At 43.3% G+C, this 17584-nt stretch overlaps 1 protein-coding gene across 1 annotated transcript; it reads right to left on the reverse strand.

Moving 5' to 3' along the window:
* Positions 1–525: 525 nt before the first annotated feature.
* Positions 526–16382, reverse strand: MMP21 (matrix metallopeptidase 21). The gene is made up of 7 exons (XM_069981800.1): positions 16227–16382; positions 14827–15469; positions 12153–12292; positions 9629–9770; positions 4786–5043; positions 3560–3732; positions 526–878 (listed from the first exon to the last, which is right to left on the reverse strand). The coding sequence occupies exons 1-7, from the start codon at positions 16380–16382 to the stop codon at positions 579–581; spliced, it is 1812 nt and encodes a 603-aa protein (XP_069837901.1). The 3' UTR covers positions 526–578.
* Between the last annotated feature and the right edge of the window lie 1202 nt (positions 16383–17584).

Here is a 17584-nt window from a genome sequence, read left to right on the forward strand (position 1 = left end):
AATAATTCCTTCCCCCACATGCAATGTATAGCAGGGTCCTGTAATAATTCTCCAGCACAGTAGACTGTTCACCAGCACTGCATCATCCCCAAGCAGAGAAGATGTTCTGTTCTGTGATTGGCCAGAGAAGTCAGGGAAAGGAACAACCTGTGTGTGCTCTACTGCAGCTTTAAAGCAAAATAGCACAGATTTTATAGGTCCATGAGGTTTATATTCAAAACTGTAAACGTGTTTATAAGTACTTGATACCTGCACTGATTCATGGCCAGACATAGGCCTTATGTTTGTCATTTCCCATAGACTGGCAATGAGAAGCCAGAAACCAAGAACTTACATAGACTTTGTAACTTTATATTATCATATTTTATATCATATCACATAGTGTAATGTGTCAAAAGGCAAAACTATTCACGTTTTCTGTCTATTACAATGGAAATAATATAACAGCCATAGGAAGCTATGGTGTCTATAGGAGCTAGAGAAGGTGAGGCTCCTCCCTATTGTTATATATATATATATATAAGAATAAAAGTATAAAAGTTCCGGTCCCATTATTCATCCAGTAAGGAATTGTGTGGTCACAGTTTCAGCAGTGATGAGTGGACGTTACATATATGAAACCACTGCTCCGAGATCGCCTGCTCCGGAAACAGCCCATTGGGGGGCAGAGAGGGATTAGTCCGCCTGTCCTGGTCGCTGACTACTCTCCAGAAGTGCCGCCCTTTAAATAGAAAAAGGGTTTTGTGGCTGTAGGAGTAATACGCAGAGTCCAGATTAGTCCTGGGATGGTTGTTCTGGACAACGGCAGGAAAAAAGTCCACTATTCTCTTTGGAAAGTTTGGAACCGCTTGGTTTCTGATTACATCAAAGGCAAAAACCTGCGGAGGAGGAGATTTTATTATTCACCAAAATATTAATAAAATATTAAGTAATGCCCTGCTGAGCCTCCTATGGTGAAACTGTGGCCAGTCATTGGTTGCACTATTTCCTTGCTGCACATCTAAGAAAACCCAATTAAAAAGCTATGGACACCTTTGCACATTTTTTTGGAGATTTGTTGCTAAGGGTACAAACACACACACCGTATACGCAGCGTATTTACTGCTGCGATACGCAGCAAATACGCAGCAGATTAGATCTAAATAACTGAACACAGCATCAAATCTGCACCATCAAATCTGCTGCAGATCTGCTGCATATTCAGTGTGTGTGTTTGTACCCTTAAAAGCAAAATGAGGAAACTAATGAGGGATTGTCCAGGAAACTGCTACTTTCTTGTAAAACAGCACCACCCTGTCTTTAGGTTGTGTATTATTGTAAGGCAGCATCATTCATTTCACTGAAAATTATCTACAATACCACACCCAGACTGAGACCAAGAGTGACCCTCTTTATGAATAAAAGCTGACATGTTTTCTTAGCCTGGATAACCCCTTTAAGTACTTTTAATTAAAAGATGTCTGCCATTTAGCTGCTGCTCAGCGATGTCTGTTATTGTCTGATGGGCTTTCTGCTCTCCTAAGATAAAAGCAGGGGAAAGGTTGCATAGCACCTCAGAAAGTAGGTCAGGGGGGAGAGTAACCTTAGAGGACAACTCACACATACTGTATAAAGATAGGATAAAATACAGTCTGCTGTAGAGAAACATACAGGCTGTGTACAATTATAGAGCACAGCACACACAGCAGGCTAAAGAAGTAAGGAAAAAAAGTAATAAAGATCAATTAAGAAAGTGTATTTTTCCATCATAACAGGAACAGAGCAAGAATAAAAAAGAAAATTACATTTGTCCATAGCCTTTAAATTGACCATACATATTGCATGAGGCAAGAAGGATGGGGAGTTTGGATTCAACCTGGTCCTTTTGTTCTTAAGGTGTCTGGAAGGAACAGAGACACCCTCTTCCCATTCAGAGCTCATGCGCAGCCATATGGCAGGATCAGGATACTTGTCTGTGGAACATTTGGCAGCTATCTAATGTGTATGGCCAGCCTTAGTTACCAAAGAAGTAACTGGTAATTTTATTTTATTTTTTTAATTTTTTTTTTACTTTCAATAATTTTATCAGGTTTCATCATTGCTTCTCATTTATCTGTTTTAGTCATTACTTTTATTCTACATGCAATAATTATGAAGCATGTGGAGTTACCTTCCTTTGTTATTCCTCCTGGAAATGTATGAACAAAATGAACACAATTTGAGATTAGCATTCATCCAGCCAACTGGGTGTGTCCCTACACTCTGATTGGACATGCCCAACATGCCCCTTTCATAATTATCCTCACACCCAGTTGTCTACTTGGTCATGCAGTACATTTCCAGGGTGAATAGCAAGAGGAAGAGCACAATATGATTGTAAGAAATATATTCCAAAGAAATAAAAAAGGATGTTTTAAAGGGAATCTGTTAGCTCCTGGGCCCCACCTGAGATGCTGACAGTGTGCTGCAGCTGGCAGTCCCCATGTGACCATGGTACCTCTCATGTCTCCTACTGTAATGAGGAGTCAAAGAGGAGTAATAGCTCAGTGTTTGTGCTGCACTCTAGCACTCCTCACCACTCCTTCCTCCTCCCTCTCCTTCATGAATAACAATGCTGCCTAGAGTCAGTGTCTCTAATTGCAGATCAGTCCTCTTTTAGCAGATACTGACAGCATTGGTATTCAAGAAGGAGAGGGGAGGAGGAAGGAGGAGTGCTAGATTACTGCACAAATGCTGAGCCACAACTCCTCTTTGACTCTTCATTACAGTAGAAGACATGAGATTGGGAATAACCTACTGCACTGGCAAATTACCAAAGGTGCCGTGCTCACTAGGGGACTGTTAGCTGCAGCACATTGTTAGCACCAGTGGTAGGGCCCTGGTGCTGACAGATTCCCTTTAAGTGCCTAAGTGCAGCTAAATAAACCTTTGAGTACAAATTTTCAATGTTCCCAAAAACTCCTCATTTAATGAGAGAAGAACTATGTAACCATGTTAGAACTTTAAGTACCTGGCACTGTCTCGGTCGCTATAAACTCCAGGCAGCGGTAGATCCTTTACTTAGTTGGTATAGTGGAAGCTAATTGCAAACTGTGCACCCTGAAGACACAAGCTGGTGCGGCGCCAAGTCTTAATGATACAGCAGGGCAGAAGGAGAAGCCCTGCTGTTCCGCCTGGATGTCACCCAGCTGCAATCTCTACTACAATACCTCTGTTAATCACTCACAGAAGCAAAACTGTCTCATCAATTCAGCTGAGAAACCAAAAGCTTATGTCCAGGAATAGTCTCCCTCCTAATCTGGTATCGGTTTTGCAGGGACCAGATGGGTGGTCAACCTAGCAGGTATTATGAATGGGTCCTGTTATAATCAATAGCAACTATACCCATTGTTTGTTGGGCAGATGCCTTGGCAATGGTTCCATCTTATATAGTGTTAGGGCTCTTTTACATGGGACAATCCCTATGATCAGTGTTTTTTTTACAGACCCTTAATATGTTTATTATGCTTTTATATTATATTTCTGATCTGGACATAAGGTGAATAATGGTAAGGTATAAAGGCAGTCTGTTTCCGCTCACCTGGGAGTCCTTAAAAAAGTAAATTCTCTGCGTCCTCCTGTCGAAGTAAGCTGCATTGATTGGGCTGGGAATTCCAGGAAAACCTTGAGAAATGAGCCTTGGGTAGGTCGTCCCCTGAGGGTCTTCAGAGAAGGCTTTGTCGTTTTCACTATCGTACCTCCAGTACTGAGTCCCTGTAAATGCAGGAAGGGGGGACATGGATTACACAGAGGTCCCCAGAGCAGCCGTGACATAGCCCTGACTCCTCTGTATGATGCGTCTGGAAATACATCTCGTCTTGTCTGTCTATTGGGGATTTGTATTTTAATTCACACCCATCACTTCCATTGCTTGACAGATGTGATAATGTAGATTTATATGAAAGCCGTCCTTTTATATGGAATATAAGCCTTTGAAGAGAGCAATTCATTAGGGGAAGTAATATGCTTAGGAAGAGGAAGAGAATTGGTGCTTTGGCACCATTTTGGTTCTGGCTAGCGCAACTGGAGAAAGCTCAAGTCTAATCGTTGGGCATTTGATTACCAGTGGCTGAAGAAGTTGGATGCCGCCCTAGGGAGTTTGGGAAAACATGGATACAGCCTATGGCCGGACTCCCAACTTTTTCAGCCACCGCTATTCATATCCCGTCGGATTGAGTTGTGCTCATCTTTAGTACTGGTGAATTCCAAGAGGATCCTTGAGAAAACAAACTAGAGATCATTGGACTAGACTGAAGCTTTGTCTTGGCTTAGAAAAGTAATGAGAAGACCCAGCTCAAGACGCAGATAAACGCGAAGGGAAAAAACTGTGATATGGTGGATTGCAAGGAGCACCAAAATCATGACCACAGCATCTGAAGACCTTTGACATTTTGGAGTAGTCAACGTCTCCTTTCTGGGCGGATGTTATTTAATGCTCAGGATGGACCATTATAGAAGGATTGATGGGGGTTTGGTAACCATTAGAGATGGGTAGTCCTCAAGCACGCTTAGGTTCGTCCGAACCTGAGAGTGCAGCATTGGATTATCAATGGCTGAAGAAGTAAGATGCAGCCCTAAGGCTGCCTGGAAAACATGGATGCAGCTATAGGCCATAGGCTGTATCCATGTTTTTAAGGACTTCCTAGGGCAGCATTCAAGCTACTTTTATTTGCGTATATGGGCACCACCCTCCCTCCTATAATATCTTATCACTACCACTTTAGATCACTACCACTACCACTATAGATCACTTTTCAATCTCTTTACCTTTGAAGAAGTAGGTGATGTCCTTGGTCCAGGTCCACACATGAACAAAGGCATCGATGTTCTCAGCAGGAATTCCTTGCCAACCGGAGGAAATAGTAATGGGATCTCCATAGCGCGTTCTATTATTTCTATTCTCATACATCCAGTACCAGCCATTCCGGAAGAAGTAGGTGTTGTACCGTATAGCGATCTCTCCATATTGGTTTCTCTCCTTTCTCACAAAATCAAACACAGTGTCGAAAGGTCCTTCACATGATCCTGTATTGGATGTATGGATGTATATTTAGAAGAATGATGTCCAATTGCACTGTAAAGTTAGCCATAGACCAGATACTGTACATGTTTGTTACCACTTCTGGCTACTTCCTTAAAGGGAACCTATCACAATGAAAATGCTATCTAACCTATCAGCATCATGTTATAGAGTAGGAGGAGCTGAGCAGATTGATATATATCTTTGTGGGAAAAGATTTTGTATAACTTTTTATTGACTGATTAAAATCGCTGACCTTTTTATACTAAGGAGTCCAGTGGGCGGACCTATCATTGTGACTATGGACTCCTAAGAATATTTTTCCACAATGATATATATCAATCTGTTCAGCTCTTCCTCCTCTATACTATTATGCCGATGGATTATATAACATTTTGAAGGTAACAGGTTCCCTTTAATTCAGTTGAAGATCTAAATTTCCATATATAAGACAAAACCTCAGAAAACTGATCATTTTCAGTCAAATACATTAGACCAGAATGTATTTTATCCAAAAAGAACTAATATGTGCCAATAAAGTAGGCCTATAGTGCTCACATGTAGTGAAGTGCCACATAGGGCCCAATATCGTAGGACCACAAGGAACCACAAGTTCCAAGAAAAATGAATTATTAGGAATGATGATGATTATATGATATAAGAAAAACATGGAGGCTTTTTAGCAAAAATAGTGCAATATCTGTACAAAAAGTGAGTAGGGATACCATGTTCAACCTGTGGATAGTTGTGGTGCCTTAACCCTTTAATAGATACTCTCACCATACTCCAGGATTAGCAAAAACACAGTTACTTTTTTGAAAAATCAACGCCACCCCTATCCTCAGGTTGTGTGTGGTATTACAATTCAGCTCCATACACTTCAATGGAACTGAGCTGCAAAATCAAACCCAAACTGAGGACAGAAGAGGTGCTGTTTTTGGAAGATAGCGGACTCGTTTTTCTAAGCCTGTATAATCCCTTTAAAATGCCTCCCTTTAAAACTGAATAATAGGCCTAGTAGTAGATGTTCCCCCAGGAAGCACTTCCCCTTTAAATAAGCTGTGAATTGCAGTCACGTCCGTGCTGCCTTATCCCATGCACCATGTTATTCTCCAGTGAATTACAGCCCTCCAGCAGCCTCCATATCTCCGCATTTACATCATTATTATTTACCTGCAGCCGGGGATATTACCTTGCAGCTTTTATTGGCATTTTCATGTGGCTTTTATTAGCTTCTTATATTTTTATTTGTATGCATGATCCTTTGATTAAGGTTACTCTCCCGGAGATTATTTTTCTTTGTTATTACGTGTATTGAACACACTTTAAGGAAAAATGAATCTGGCTGAATTCTTTATATACGGGAAGAAATTACCTTTGTGGCCACCCCGGCTGTTTCCTGCTCATTCCCGTCCCCGGATTTAGATAAGAAGTGGCACTATTGTTTTATATTCCCATACACACAGATTTCTATTCATGTATATTGCCATTTTACTGTTTTATGCTATTTTTATGGGTTGTTTTGTACCTGGTATTTTTTATGCTATAAATCGAGAGTGATGTTCATAGAGGTTTAAGGGAGATTAGGGATGCAGTTCACGGCTCTGTGCTAGTTATCTATATACCGTGGGCTTGACATGTCTGGTATAGCAAATACTTGTATAAAATAACTATTTGGGTATATCTTTTCTTAAAGAGATATTTCGGCGGGGAAAAAAAATTCTTGTGTCAGAAAGTTATAAAAATGTGTAATTTACTTCTATTTAAACATCTCAAGTCTTTCAGTACTTATCAGCTGATGTATGTCCTGCAGGAAGCGATGTATGCTTTCCAGTCTGACACAGTGCTCTCTGCTGCCACCTCTGTCCATGTCAGAAACTGTCCAGAGCGCTTTTACACTTTCCTGCTTTGGACAATTGTTGTGAGAAGCTTCCCTGTCAAGTTACCTTCATACTATTATGTTATTCCATAGTTCTGTATCTGGTCATCCTGCTTACCATCCACCAGATACACTATAGGGCATGTGCCCCTATAGAGAAGATAACCACCAACAGTGAACCCCCTTCACTGTGCTGACCCAGAGAAATGTGAGGGGATCAGTGGAGCCACTGCTTCCACTGTGACAGTACCTGCAGTACTACTACTAATCCTACCATCCTCAGAGACAGTGGCATAGCTACCTCAAAGGCAGACCACGCCACTGCTACAGGGCCCGTGCACTAAGGGGCCCAAAAGATAGATATGAGATAGATAACTAAATAGATAGATACATAGATTTCGTTGTCACCTCTAGACATAAGAACACCTCAAACATGCTTGAAAATCATTTTAAGGACACAATAGAGTAGAGGCAGTGTGGCAGCAAAAGACGACTGTCATTGCAGAGATATAATAGACTTTCTTTGTATAAATCTTTAATGTGCACCTGTAATGTCAGCCAGCCCGTAACACAAAGTCAGGAATCTGCCGTCGAAGCTGCCATATGCCCCCTGCCATATGTACGGAGGATGACGACGTCCCCCATCCTGCACTGGGAAAACTTCTAGCTCTGACCGTCCCCACTTTTGCTGTGTCTGCACTCTTAATGTACTTGGGATCAGTGAAAACTTTGAGCTGTGAAGCTATGAGGAGGCCGTGAGCAGGTAGTAAGTTGTACGACGCTCCCTCTCCACGCGTTTTCGCTGATGTCAGGCCAAACAGGATATCCAGACATTTATATCACTAATAAACTCAATTCTGCTCTTCCTACTACCCACCCAAGAGCGAAACCATAAGATCCCTGCTGAGCTTACAGTATTGGGAGGGATGGACAGTGCTATAATTCTGTAATCTTTATGGTAAGAATATTCTGTATTCTTGGCATTTTGAGTATTTCACTTTCTCCTGCCAGAATCTATTTCCGTCTATATATTATGACCCTGCCCTTAACAATATAATCACAGGAGATGACAGGTCACTGCCTCCAGCAAGGTCATCATACTAATCTCCTGCTGCTGTCTTCATTTCTCTCATCTGTATGGCTACAGGGCTCCATTATGAAGTTCATGACACTGCCCCTATCACATTCATCTCTGTCCTCTTCTAGTATAATGATATGAGCAGACAGGTCACTGCCGCCAACAAGGTCATCACACTCATCTCCTGTTGCTGTAATCATTCCTGTGATCTCACTATCCGTATCTGCACATATCGTCAGCACACACCTCTGTTGTCATCATTCATATTATCTGTTTGGCTAAAGGTTATTCTGCCCCTAAGTCTTCATGACATTTCCTCTTGTCCATCATTACCATAGCTTCAGTTGTAGACAGGTCACTTTCTCCAACAAGATCATCACCTTCATTTGTCGCTGTCATCATTCCAAAAATTACCAACACAATCCCTCAATCTAGTTTAAGATACTTTGTTATATAAATCCCCAATCTCTCTAATATATGATGTGAGTGGATGGGACTCACATAATATCAACATAACAAAGTCAACATACTCATCTCCCTCTGCTGCCATCATTTCTATGATCCGTTTGCCTAAAGGCTCCATTATGACACTAGCCCTATCACATACATCTTTGTCCTCTTCTAGTATAATGACAAGTCACTGCCTTCAACAAGGTCATCACACTCATCTCCTGCTGCTGTCAACACTCTTGCATTTTGACTGGCTACAGCTTTCCTCTAGCGCACTATATTGCACTCAAAACATCCCTGTAGTCTCTAATATAATGACACCAGTGGACAGGTCACTTAATGCAACATGATCAGTACATTCTGACTCCTCTGCTGTCACTATCTCAATTTGTCCCATCCCTGCTTTTCATCTGGCACTACCCTTGTCACATGTAGCCCTACTATCACTAACATAGCAATTGGAGTGAACAAGTCACTTTCTCTAACAAAGTCATCACACTTATCTGCTGCTGTCATTGTTCCAAAAATTTCTTCACAGGGTCCCCTTATTCACTTGATCACACTCTGTTCTTTCTATGACTTGCGTGGACAGGAATCCATCAAAGTCATCACACTCATCCTCTGCTGTTATCGTCATTCCTAGAATACAATTACTTACAGGATACAAGATCAAGTTAATCCTGCATTCTCTTATATAATCACAAGAGGACAGGTCACTGTCTCCAACGGGATCATCACAATCTTTTTCTGCTGCTAAAATTATTTACATGACTTATAACAGGGATAGGGAACCCTCGGCCCTCCAGCTGTTGCAAAACTACAATTCCCATCATGCCTGGACAGCCTTTGGCTGTCCAGGCATGATGGGAGTTGTAGTTTTGCAACTGCTGGAGGACCGAAGGTTCCCTATCCCTGACTTATAAGGTGTTTCCCCTGATTTCTGCATTATCACATATAAGCCTGTCTACAGAGGTCACTGACCCCCACAAGGTCAACACACTCCTCTCCTGCTGCTGACTTTATCCTTTCTCCTGTATAAGGAGTTTGTTTGTTCCCTTTTTATTTATTTTTTGCTATAGAATGGTGATTTTTCTGGGAAAATTTCCAAACACGGTGAGGAACGGACAAACTTCAGTCACTGTGCGAGAAATAATCAGCGTCCTCCGCCACCACCGCCACTTACCGTACAGGTTCTGTATTGCTTTCCTGTCAGACCAGTCCAATTCGAAACCTGATTCCTGGGGGATATAATTGGGTTGCATTATCGATCCAGTCCTGTGGATGTGAGATAGTCCGAGAACATGGCCGATTTCATGAACTGCAACCTATTAATTGGAAGGAAGAAGCAATCAGCGCTGCGTTACAATGTTACAGCCGGACGCCGGGGCAGGTATAATTACTGTATTGATACAGGCGAGCGGCTCAGGGCTGCACATCCTATAAGCCCGCTGTCTTGTCTCCTTATCCCGTCTCTCTGGACATGGAGAAAATTAAAACAATAATACTCATCCTGGGGGCTTCATCCGGATTAAGAAAATCTATTTGCAATGTAACTTTTATGCTGGAGGAACGAGAAGTGTCACCTTTACTGTGGTGGATAGGGGGGGGGGGGGGGGTATTTCTAGGTATTTTATATACTGATCCATACATACACAAATTGATGCACATGTAGGAATAAATATCTGAATAGTTCTGCAGCATCTCTTCTTAGGGTCGATCCCTCGATTCGATGGATTATCGCTCCGCGGAATAGAGACAACGATCAGCCGATGATTGCGTCATTGGCCGATCGTTTATTTAGGTTCAAACCTAAAATCATTGGGCACCAACGCGGGACGGGGAGGAAGAAGGAGCACAGGAGAAGACCTGCAACATGTGCATGTAATGTATGGTTTTTGTGAAATTCCACGCAGCGATGCGCGGGGGCGACCAACGATTTCACAAAAACCATAAATTACATATACATGTTGCAGGTCTTCTCCTGCGTTCCTTCTTCCTCCCGATCCCGCGCAGCAGAAGCTTCGGTGCAGCCTGTCTTAGCTGACAGACCACTCAGCCAATCACTGACCAGGACTGCCATGGCCAGTGATTGGCTGAGCGGTCTGTCAGCTCAGACAGGCCGCACCAAAGCTGCTGCTGCTCGTGGGACCGGGAGAAAGAAGGAGCGCGGGAGAAGCCCTGAAACATGTTTAGGTAAAGTATGGTGTTTAAAGCCTAACTGTCATTTCAGGGTCATTTTTTTAAAAACATTAAATATCAACAGAACAGGCGATTTTAAGAAACTCTGTAATAGGTTTTATAAACCAAAAGAGTTTCCTTCTGTACTAAAAAAGCAATCTCCCAGCCTCCCCCCTCACTTCAGAAGAAGCAGGATTTCTGTGTCCATTATGTGGCTATGGAGGGGGGAGGGGCTGTTAGGAGTGACTGAGCACGGAGCAGTCCTGCACAGCACAACACCCTGCAATCTTCTCTCAGTAATTTCATAGATAAGCACTGACCTTTCTGACCCCAGAATCCAGCGTTTTAGGTGCCCAGACAGTCTACAAACAGCTGACCTTCATGTCACCTCTTCCTGCTCCCTCATCTCCCTCATCTCTCTCGGCCCCTCCCCCCTCCATAAGGATAGAATGGAGAGAGCAGAGCCCGTCTTCACTGGCTTCTCTGTAATGAAGACGTGTTTGCCTGATAATGCACAGATAAGAATTCAGGGGGGGGGGGGGGGGCTGGGAGATTGCTTCTTGAGTACAGAAGCTTTTTTGGCTGATAAAACCTATTACAGAGTTTCTTAAAATCGCTTATACTACTGATTTCTGCAATAAAAAAATATGTCCCTGCAGCCCTCGCTAAACAATTTTCGGGCCATGGAATAGGCCCAGTAAACGAGTGCCGATCGGCGCTCGTTTACATTATTGATCGGGCCTCCATCGGCCTGTGGAATGGGACCCTTAGAGGGCTGTATCATGTAACTCTGTTCTCCCTGAAAATATAGGAATAAAGTGTCAACTGGGCGTTACCATTCCCACTTATCATAGGAGCGTGCCTCCACACAGTGTAAGGGTCCTATGACACGGCCCGATGATTACTGTAAACGAGCGCTGATCTGATGGATCGGCGCTCGTTTGCTGGGCCTATTACACAGCCTCATAATCGTTTAGCCAGGGCTGCACGGACATTGTTACTGATCTCCTTACAGCCCTTGCTTAAACAGTATACATTACCTATCCATGCTCCAGGGGACCGCTGTGATCAGTTCAGACAGGCCCGCTCTACAGCTGCAGTGCGCGGGACCCAGGAAGAAGCAGGCTGCAGGAGGAGCCCTGGAGCGTGGATAGGTAATGTATACTGTTTGCAGAATCGTCACATATCGCTATTACAAGTAGCAATGCGCAGTCGGCAGGTGATGATTTTAGGTTTGGGCCTAAAGCAACGATCAGCCGATAATCCTTTCATCAGCCGATCATTGTCTCTATTACACTAGACTTCTGCAGCCACAGGAAATTAAGTGCAGAGCTATTCCAGTTTGAATGAACCCAAGTGTGCTCAGAATTCGCTCATCTCTAATAACCGCGTTGTCAATTTATTTATACATTTCTAGGAGGAACAACAGAGGAGTGCCAGAAAAGAATTGCTCCAGATTTCTTATTTCAAGGAGAATACAAGAAATTGGTATTTTTTTTTTATGGTTGACTCATGAAGACATCACCTACCTTCAGCAGACTGATCCCATTGTCACTGCTTGGGGCCGTAAAATGTTCATCATCATCAAAATGTATGTCTCCCAGATACCAGGCGTGTGCAAACTCCTGGCCCAAACCGTCAAATGACCTGGAACATCCCAAGTGCCGTCCTGTGGGAGAGAAGGATCAAGTGGTTGGATTTCAACTGGACCAATCCTTTTGTTCTCAGGGGAGATAAGCCGCCACCAGAGGTATCTGACGGCCATTTTTTTCTCCTCTCCTAAATGCACACTCAGCCGAGCCAATAACATCTCAGGAGACAACTACACAGTCAATGGAGCCAGCTGCTTCCGGCCCCGTTTACCATGTAGTGCGGGCACTGATCAGCTGATCGGTGGGGGTGGGGGTGTCGTCACCTCTTCAATCAGTATGTTTTGCCTACAAAACAGATTCCTGATCAGAGATCTAGTACGTCAAGGACCGCTGGTATTGTTATGAATGGTTCTTGTATTGACCAGCCAATAGTCAGTGAGATCATTGGCTCATCCAGGTTTTTTCTGTAATTTGCATTAAGAACAAGGAGAAATCACAAGTCTTCATTTTCTAATGTTCATTACATTCATAATAAATCACTGCAAAGTATAATCATGAAACATTTGCATATTAAACAATTTTATAATTATCCGCTGTCTCGGAGTATAATATATTGCAGAACGTCAAGTCTCGGTAGTTAAGATTTAGAACAAATAGAGTTTTAGGGGACTAAAACATTCATTAATAACATTGTCTTTATTCTCTCTCTTTTATGGGTGAGGTTGGCTAATATGCACATAGACCGTAATATCTGCTGCGTGGTCAGGCTAGGAACAGTAATGGTGGCCTAACCTACTTATATCAGTGGGACAGCAAAGGGTATATGCGGACCACGGTCTGAACGTGGACTGTGGAGGCCAGCTGTCCGGACTCCTGCTGCAACTCAGTAAACCTGTATACTGAGCTGCGCTGCTCCCCCTGCACAGTAACTATGAGCGCTCGTAACGAGGGCTCATAGTTACCGTGCAGGAGCAGCACTGACAGAGGGGGAGCCATCGGCTCCCTCCCTGTCAGTCACTCTTGTGGATGCAGCTGTCACAAGAGATCGCTCTGTCCTGTCTCTGGTTTCGGTGCTCTAGTGCCGGGAGAGCGGCCTCTTGTGACCGCTGCAGTGCTGCCACAAGAGGGGAAGAGAACAAGTGTTTTTTTATGTTGTATGCTATATGGGAGGGGGAGCACACAGCAGGGGGGCTATATACTACTGGGGGGCACAGGGGGACTATATACTACTGGGGGAGCGGACAGTGGGGCTATATACTACTGGGGAGCACACAGCAGGGGTGCTATAAACTACTGGGTGAGCACAGGGGGACTACACACTACTGGGGGAGTGCACGGGGGGCTATATGGGAGGGGGGAGCACACAAGGGGGTCTATATACTACTGGGGAGCACAAAGCGGGGGTCTATATACTACTGGGGGAGAGCAATGGGGGGCTATATACAACTGGGGAGTGCACAGGGGGGCTATATACTACTGGGGAAGCACACGGGGGGCTATATACCACTGGGGGAGTGCACAGGGGGGCTATATACCACTGGGGGAGCTCATAGGAGGACTATATACTGCTGGGGGCACGCACAGGGGAACTATATACTACTGGGGAAGCACATAGGTGGCTATATACTACTGGTGGAGCGCACAGAGGGGCTATATACTACTGGGGAGCGCAACACGTTTATTAATGATGTTCAGCTCGGACCTTCACCTGACAATAGACCCCGGTAAGTGGACCTTCACTAAAAGTTGTTGAGTACCCCTGGTATACAGGGCCCTTCCAATGCCAGTGTAGAACAGGGGTAGGGATCCTTGGCTCTCCAGCTGTTGCAAAACTACAACTCCAATCGTTCCTAGACAGCCAAAGCTTTAGCTTTGGCTGTCCAGGCATGATGGGAGTTGTAGTTTTGCAACAGCTGGAGAGCCAAGGTTCCCTATCCCTGGCCTAAAGTATCCGGCATGTTGACAGTCAGGACACCCCCTACACATTAGATGGTTGGATGGTTGGGGCGGCTTTCATACAATGTCTATGGGCACCTTCCAGTAGATTGTATTCCACTTCTTATACATTTTAGACCTATATAATATGCAGTGAACTTAAAGGGTTTTTATTTCATTTAAATCAACCGGTGTCAGAAAATTATATAGATTTGTATATTACTTGTAATTAAAAATCTCCAGTCTTCCAGTACTTATCAGCTGCTGTATGTCCTGCAGGAAGTGGGGTATTCTCTCCATTCTGACACAGTGTCCAGAGCAGTAGCAAATCCTCATAGAAAACCTCTCCTGCTCTGGTCAGTTCCTGACATGGACAGAGGTGGCAGCAGAGAGCACTGTGTCAGACTGGAAAGAAAACACCACTTCCTGCAGGACATACAACAGCTGTTAAGTACTGGAAAACTGGATATTTTTAAATAAAAGTAAATTACAAATCTATATAACTTTCTGACTGCTACGTTATAGTGGCATACACACTATAATTGTGACAAACAGTGCCCAAAACATATGCCTCACAGTAACCACATAAGGCCCTTTACAGCAGCTTTTCAAACACTATAGCAAACCAGGCAACTTGAATGGTTTCATCTAGATGTGATAAAAAATGGGCACCTACCTCGTCCGAAGCCCAACTTAATATCGACTTCTGATAATGGAGATGTATTGTCTTCTTCAAAGTCCAAGGGCATGACCTCGCTCCACATACGGAAGGCTAGCCTGAAGACGTATCTCTGCTCGCTTATAGAAAGTTGGTTGCTGTACCCTTCCCCGATCATGCGCCACTTCAGGACCTTCTTGCTGAACACTTTGCCTCCGGCATTCTGATAGGCTTCCTGCTCTTTCCTGTATTTGTCCAAGGACATTAACTGGTCCAGGAACCTCCTGGAACGTTTCCTTGGAGCCCCGTCGCCCTGGTTTGGGATGTTCTTGGCGGAGTCAGCTTTGCTCGTAGCTTTGGGCACAGTTGGCTCATCCTGGATCTTTTTCAAGGCCTGGTTATCGGGCACCCCACATCTGGGCTTGTTCATGGCGTTAATGGTGGCGTCATCCAATCTTCCGGTGACCGGTAAGTTATTCAGCCTTTGAAATTTTTTCAATGCTTCAATGAAGTGAGGATTCTTTTTCGTCTCTGATAGACTTTTCCCCGAGTTTGCCATGGCTTCTTGCATCGGATGGATGTCCGGCAGGGGTTCATTATCTTTAGGGATGGCGTCTTCCCACATGACGGGCTTGGTCCAGCCATATTTTGACAAATATTGCTAAAAAAAATAAAAATACAAATAAAGGAAAAGCACTGAGAATTCTGGAAACATTCTTGATTTCACTTGAAAATTTTAGAAAGTCAGACAATGCCATAGCCATAGTTCCATTATACGTATATAAGTAAGTAACAAATATATACAATTCACCATTGCTCTTCAACCTGTAACTTACCAGTTAGGCTGGGTTCACACTGCATTTTTTAAATCTGTTTATGCGAAAAATGGATGAAAAAACTGATGCATTTGTGCATCCATTTAAATTTTTTCCCCCATTGACTTCCATTATAAGGCCATGGCGTATAACACCGGCCGTTCTGTGACCAGGCCGGGTCACAGAACCGCTGGTGTTACTGAAGATTATCCTAGCTGGTACTGCAGTATGTAGGTGTAACCATGTGCGCTCGCATCCCAATTCACAGCTGCACACAATCAAGCGTGTAGCCGGAGCCGCACGCTCCATTGTATGAACTGACATGTTTTGTGCGGCCGCTATTCCATTCATTCAAATGCAATGTATGTTTTGCAAAAATCACGGCCGTTGTTGCAAATTGCAACGGCAGCCGTGATTTATGTAAAACATACAGTGTGAACATGGCCTAAAAAAGGATCAAAACACTTTTTTTTTTTTTTTTTTTTTTTTTTTTTAGTGTATACTGAACCGTGGTCAACCACACTTTGGTGTATGCTAAAAAAAAAGGATGCATTTTGATCCGTTTTGCAGGATCCAAGATTGTGGTATAACAGTGGAACTAACCTGTGCAGAGACAAGGTCTGTGACCAGCTCGGCTTGCTGGAGATTAGATCGCTCTACATCCGAGTGATCCCGCCTATAGAAAAGTTTTTCGGAGTTGCTGAACCTGGACACCATTGAATAATGGAAGACGAGTATTACGAGGACGTCAGCCTTCATGTCTAGTGCATTGAGAGTTCAGCCAAGTGCTGTCAAGTGTTCTGCAGCCGATGGTCTCACTTCTTGTTCCTTTTATGGACTGCTGACTAGTGAATTGTGCTTTTCACACCCAACAACAATCCTCTTTCGACAGTATTTGCTCAACACTCAGTCCTCAAAAGTGTGTCTAGGATGTGTCAGGAGAGCACAAACATACATGGGTATCAGCGTCATGCCAACGTGTGTCCTCCGGACAATTATTTGACTTTTGGTCACTTCTCCGCATGGTTCCTTCTAGCGTTTCCAGTCTCTTTGGAAACATTATCTTTTTCTGCTGTCTGACAAGAATGAGGGTCTTGGGACAGTATGGGATCATAGCAGACATTTCCAATCATTCAACTGTCTCCTATAATCAGTGATGAACAAACTTGCCGAAGGTTTTGGTCAGTCCAAACCCAAAGACTCTTGCTGCGTGGAGAAGTTGGATACAGCCCTAGGCTATGTTCACACTGCTACACACACTGGTTTGTGATAGATGTGAAAAATGATCTTAAAATAAGGGATGCAGTACCAAACGGCACCACTAGATGTCACTCTATCAATTAGAAATTACCCATAAACAAAATTGTATACAAATAGAAACACACAATGGGCTTAATTCATAAAAAATGTAAAGAATTTTTATTGTATATAATAGGTACCAATACACAGACAGTTTTTACCAATATAAAATGAAGTATTAAAAAATATTACCCCAGTAAAAACACATATAAAATGGGTGTCAGCAATGCGGGATTATACCCACAACAAATTTCTAATGTGGGAGTATAACTATAAGGTGCATTAAGTCATGTACTATTCTAGTATCGCCTCAGTATCATTACGTATGTAAACAAAGAAAAACTAAGTAGCCACTATAGCATTCAAAACATATTGCACATACCCATGTTTGTCTGACACCACACCGACCGTTCCTACGTACGTTTCGCTATTGCACGCTTCCTCGGGGAACCCGGGTTCCCCGAGGAAGCGTGCAATAGCGAAACGTACGTAGGAACGGTCGGTGTGGTGTCAGACAAACATGGGTATGTGCAATATGTTTTGAATGCTATAGTGGCTACTTAGTTTTTCTTTGTTTACATACGTAATGATACTGAGGCGATACTAGAATAGTACATGACTTAATGCACCTTATAGTTATACTCCCACATTAGAAATTTGTT

This window comes from Dendropsophus ebraccatus, chromosome 8 (assembly GCF_027789765.1).
Source record: "Dendropsophus ebraccatus isolate aDenEbr1 chromosome 8, aDenEbr1.pat, whole genome shotgun sequence".
NCBI lineage: Eukaryota > Metazoa > Chordata > Amphibia > Anura > Hylidae > Dendropsophus > Dendropsophus ebraccatus.

Excerpts from the sequence above, each read along its gene's own strand:
- MMP21 (XM_069981800.1), bottom strand. The coding sequence starts at position 16,382 with ATGAAGGCTGACGTCCTCGTAATACTCGTCTTCCATTATTCAATGGTG. Across the intron at positions 9,771-12,152 it reads ATGGGATCAGTCTGCTGAAG|GTTGCAGTTCATGAAATCGG; the intron begins GTAGGTGATGTC and ends TCCAATTAATAG. Across the intron at positions 879-3,559 it reads ACTTTTTTAAGGACTCCCAG|GTTTTTGCCTTTGATGTAAT; the intron begins GTGAGCGGAAAC and ends CCTCCTCCGCAG.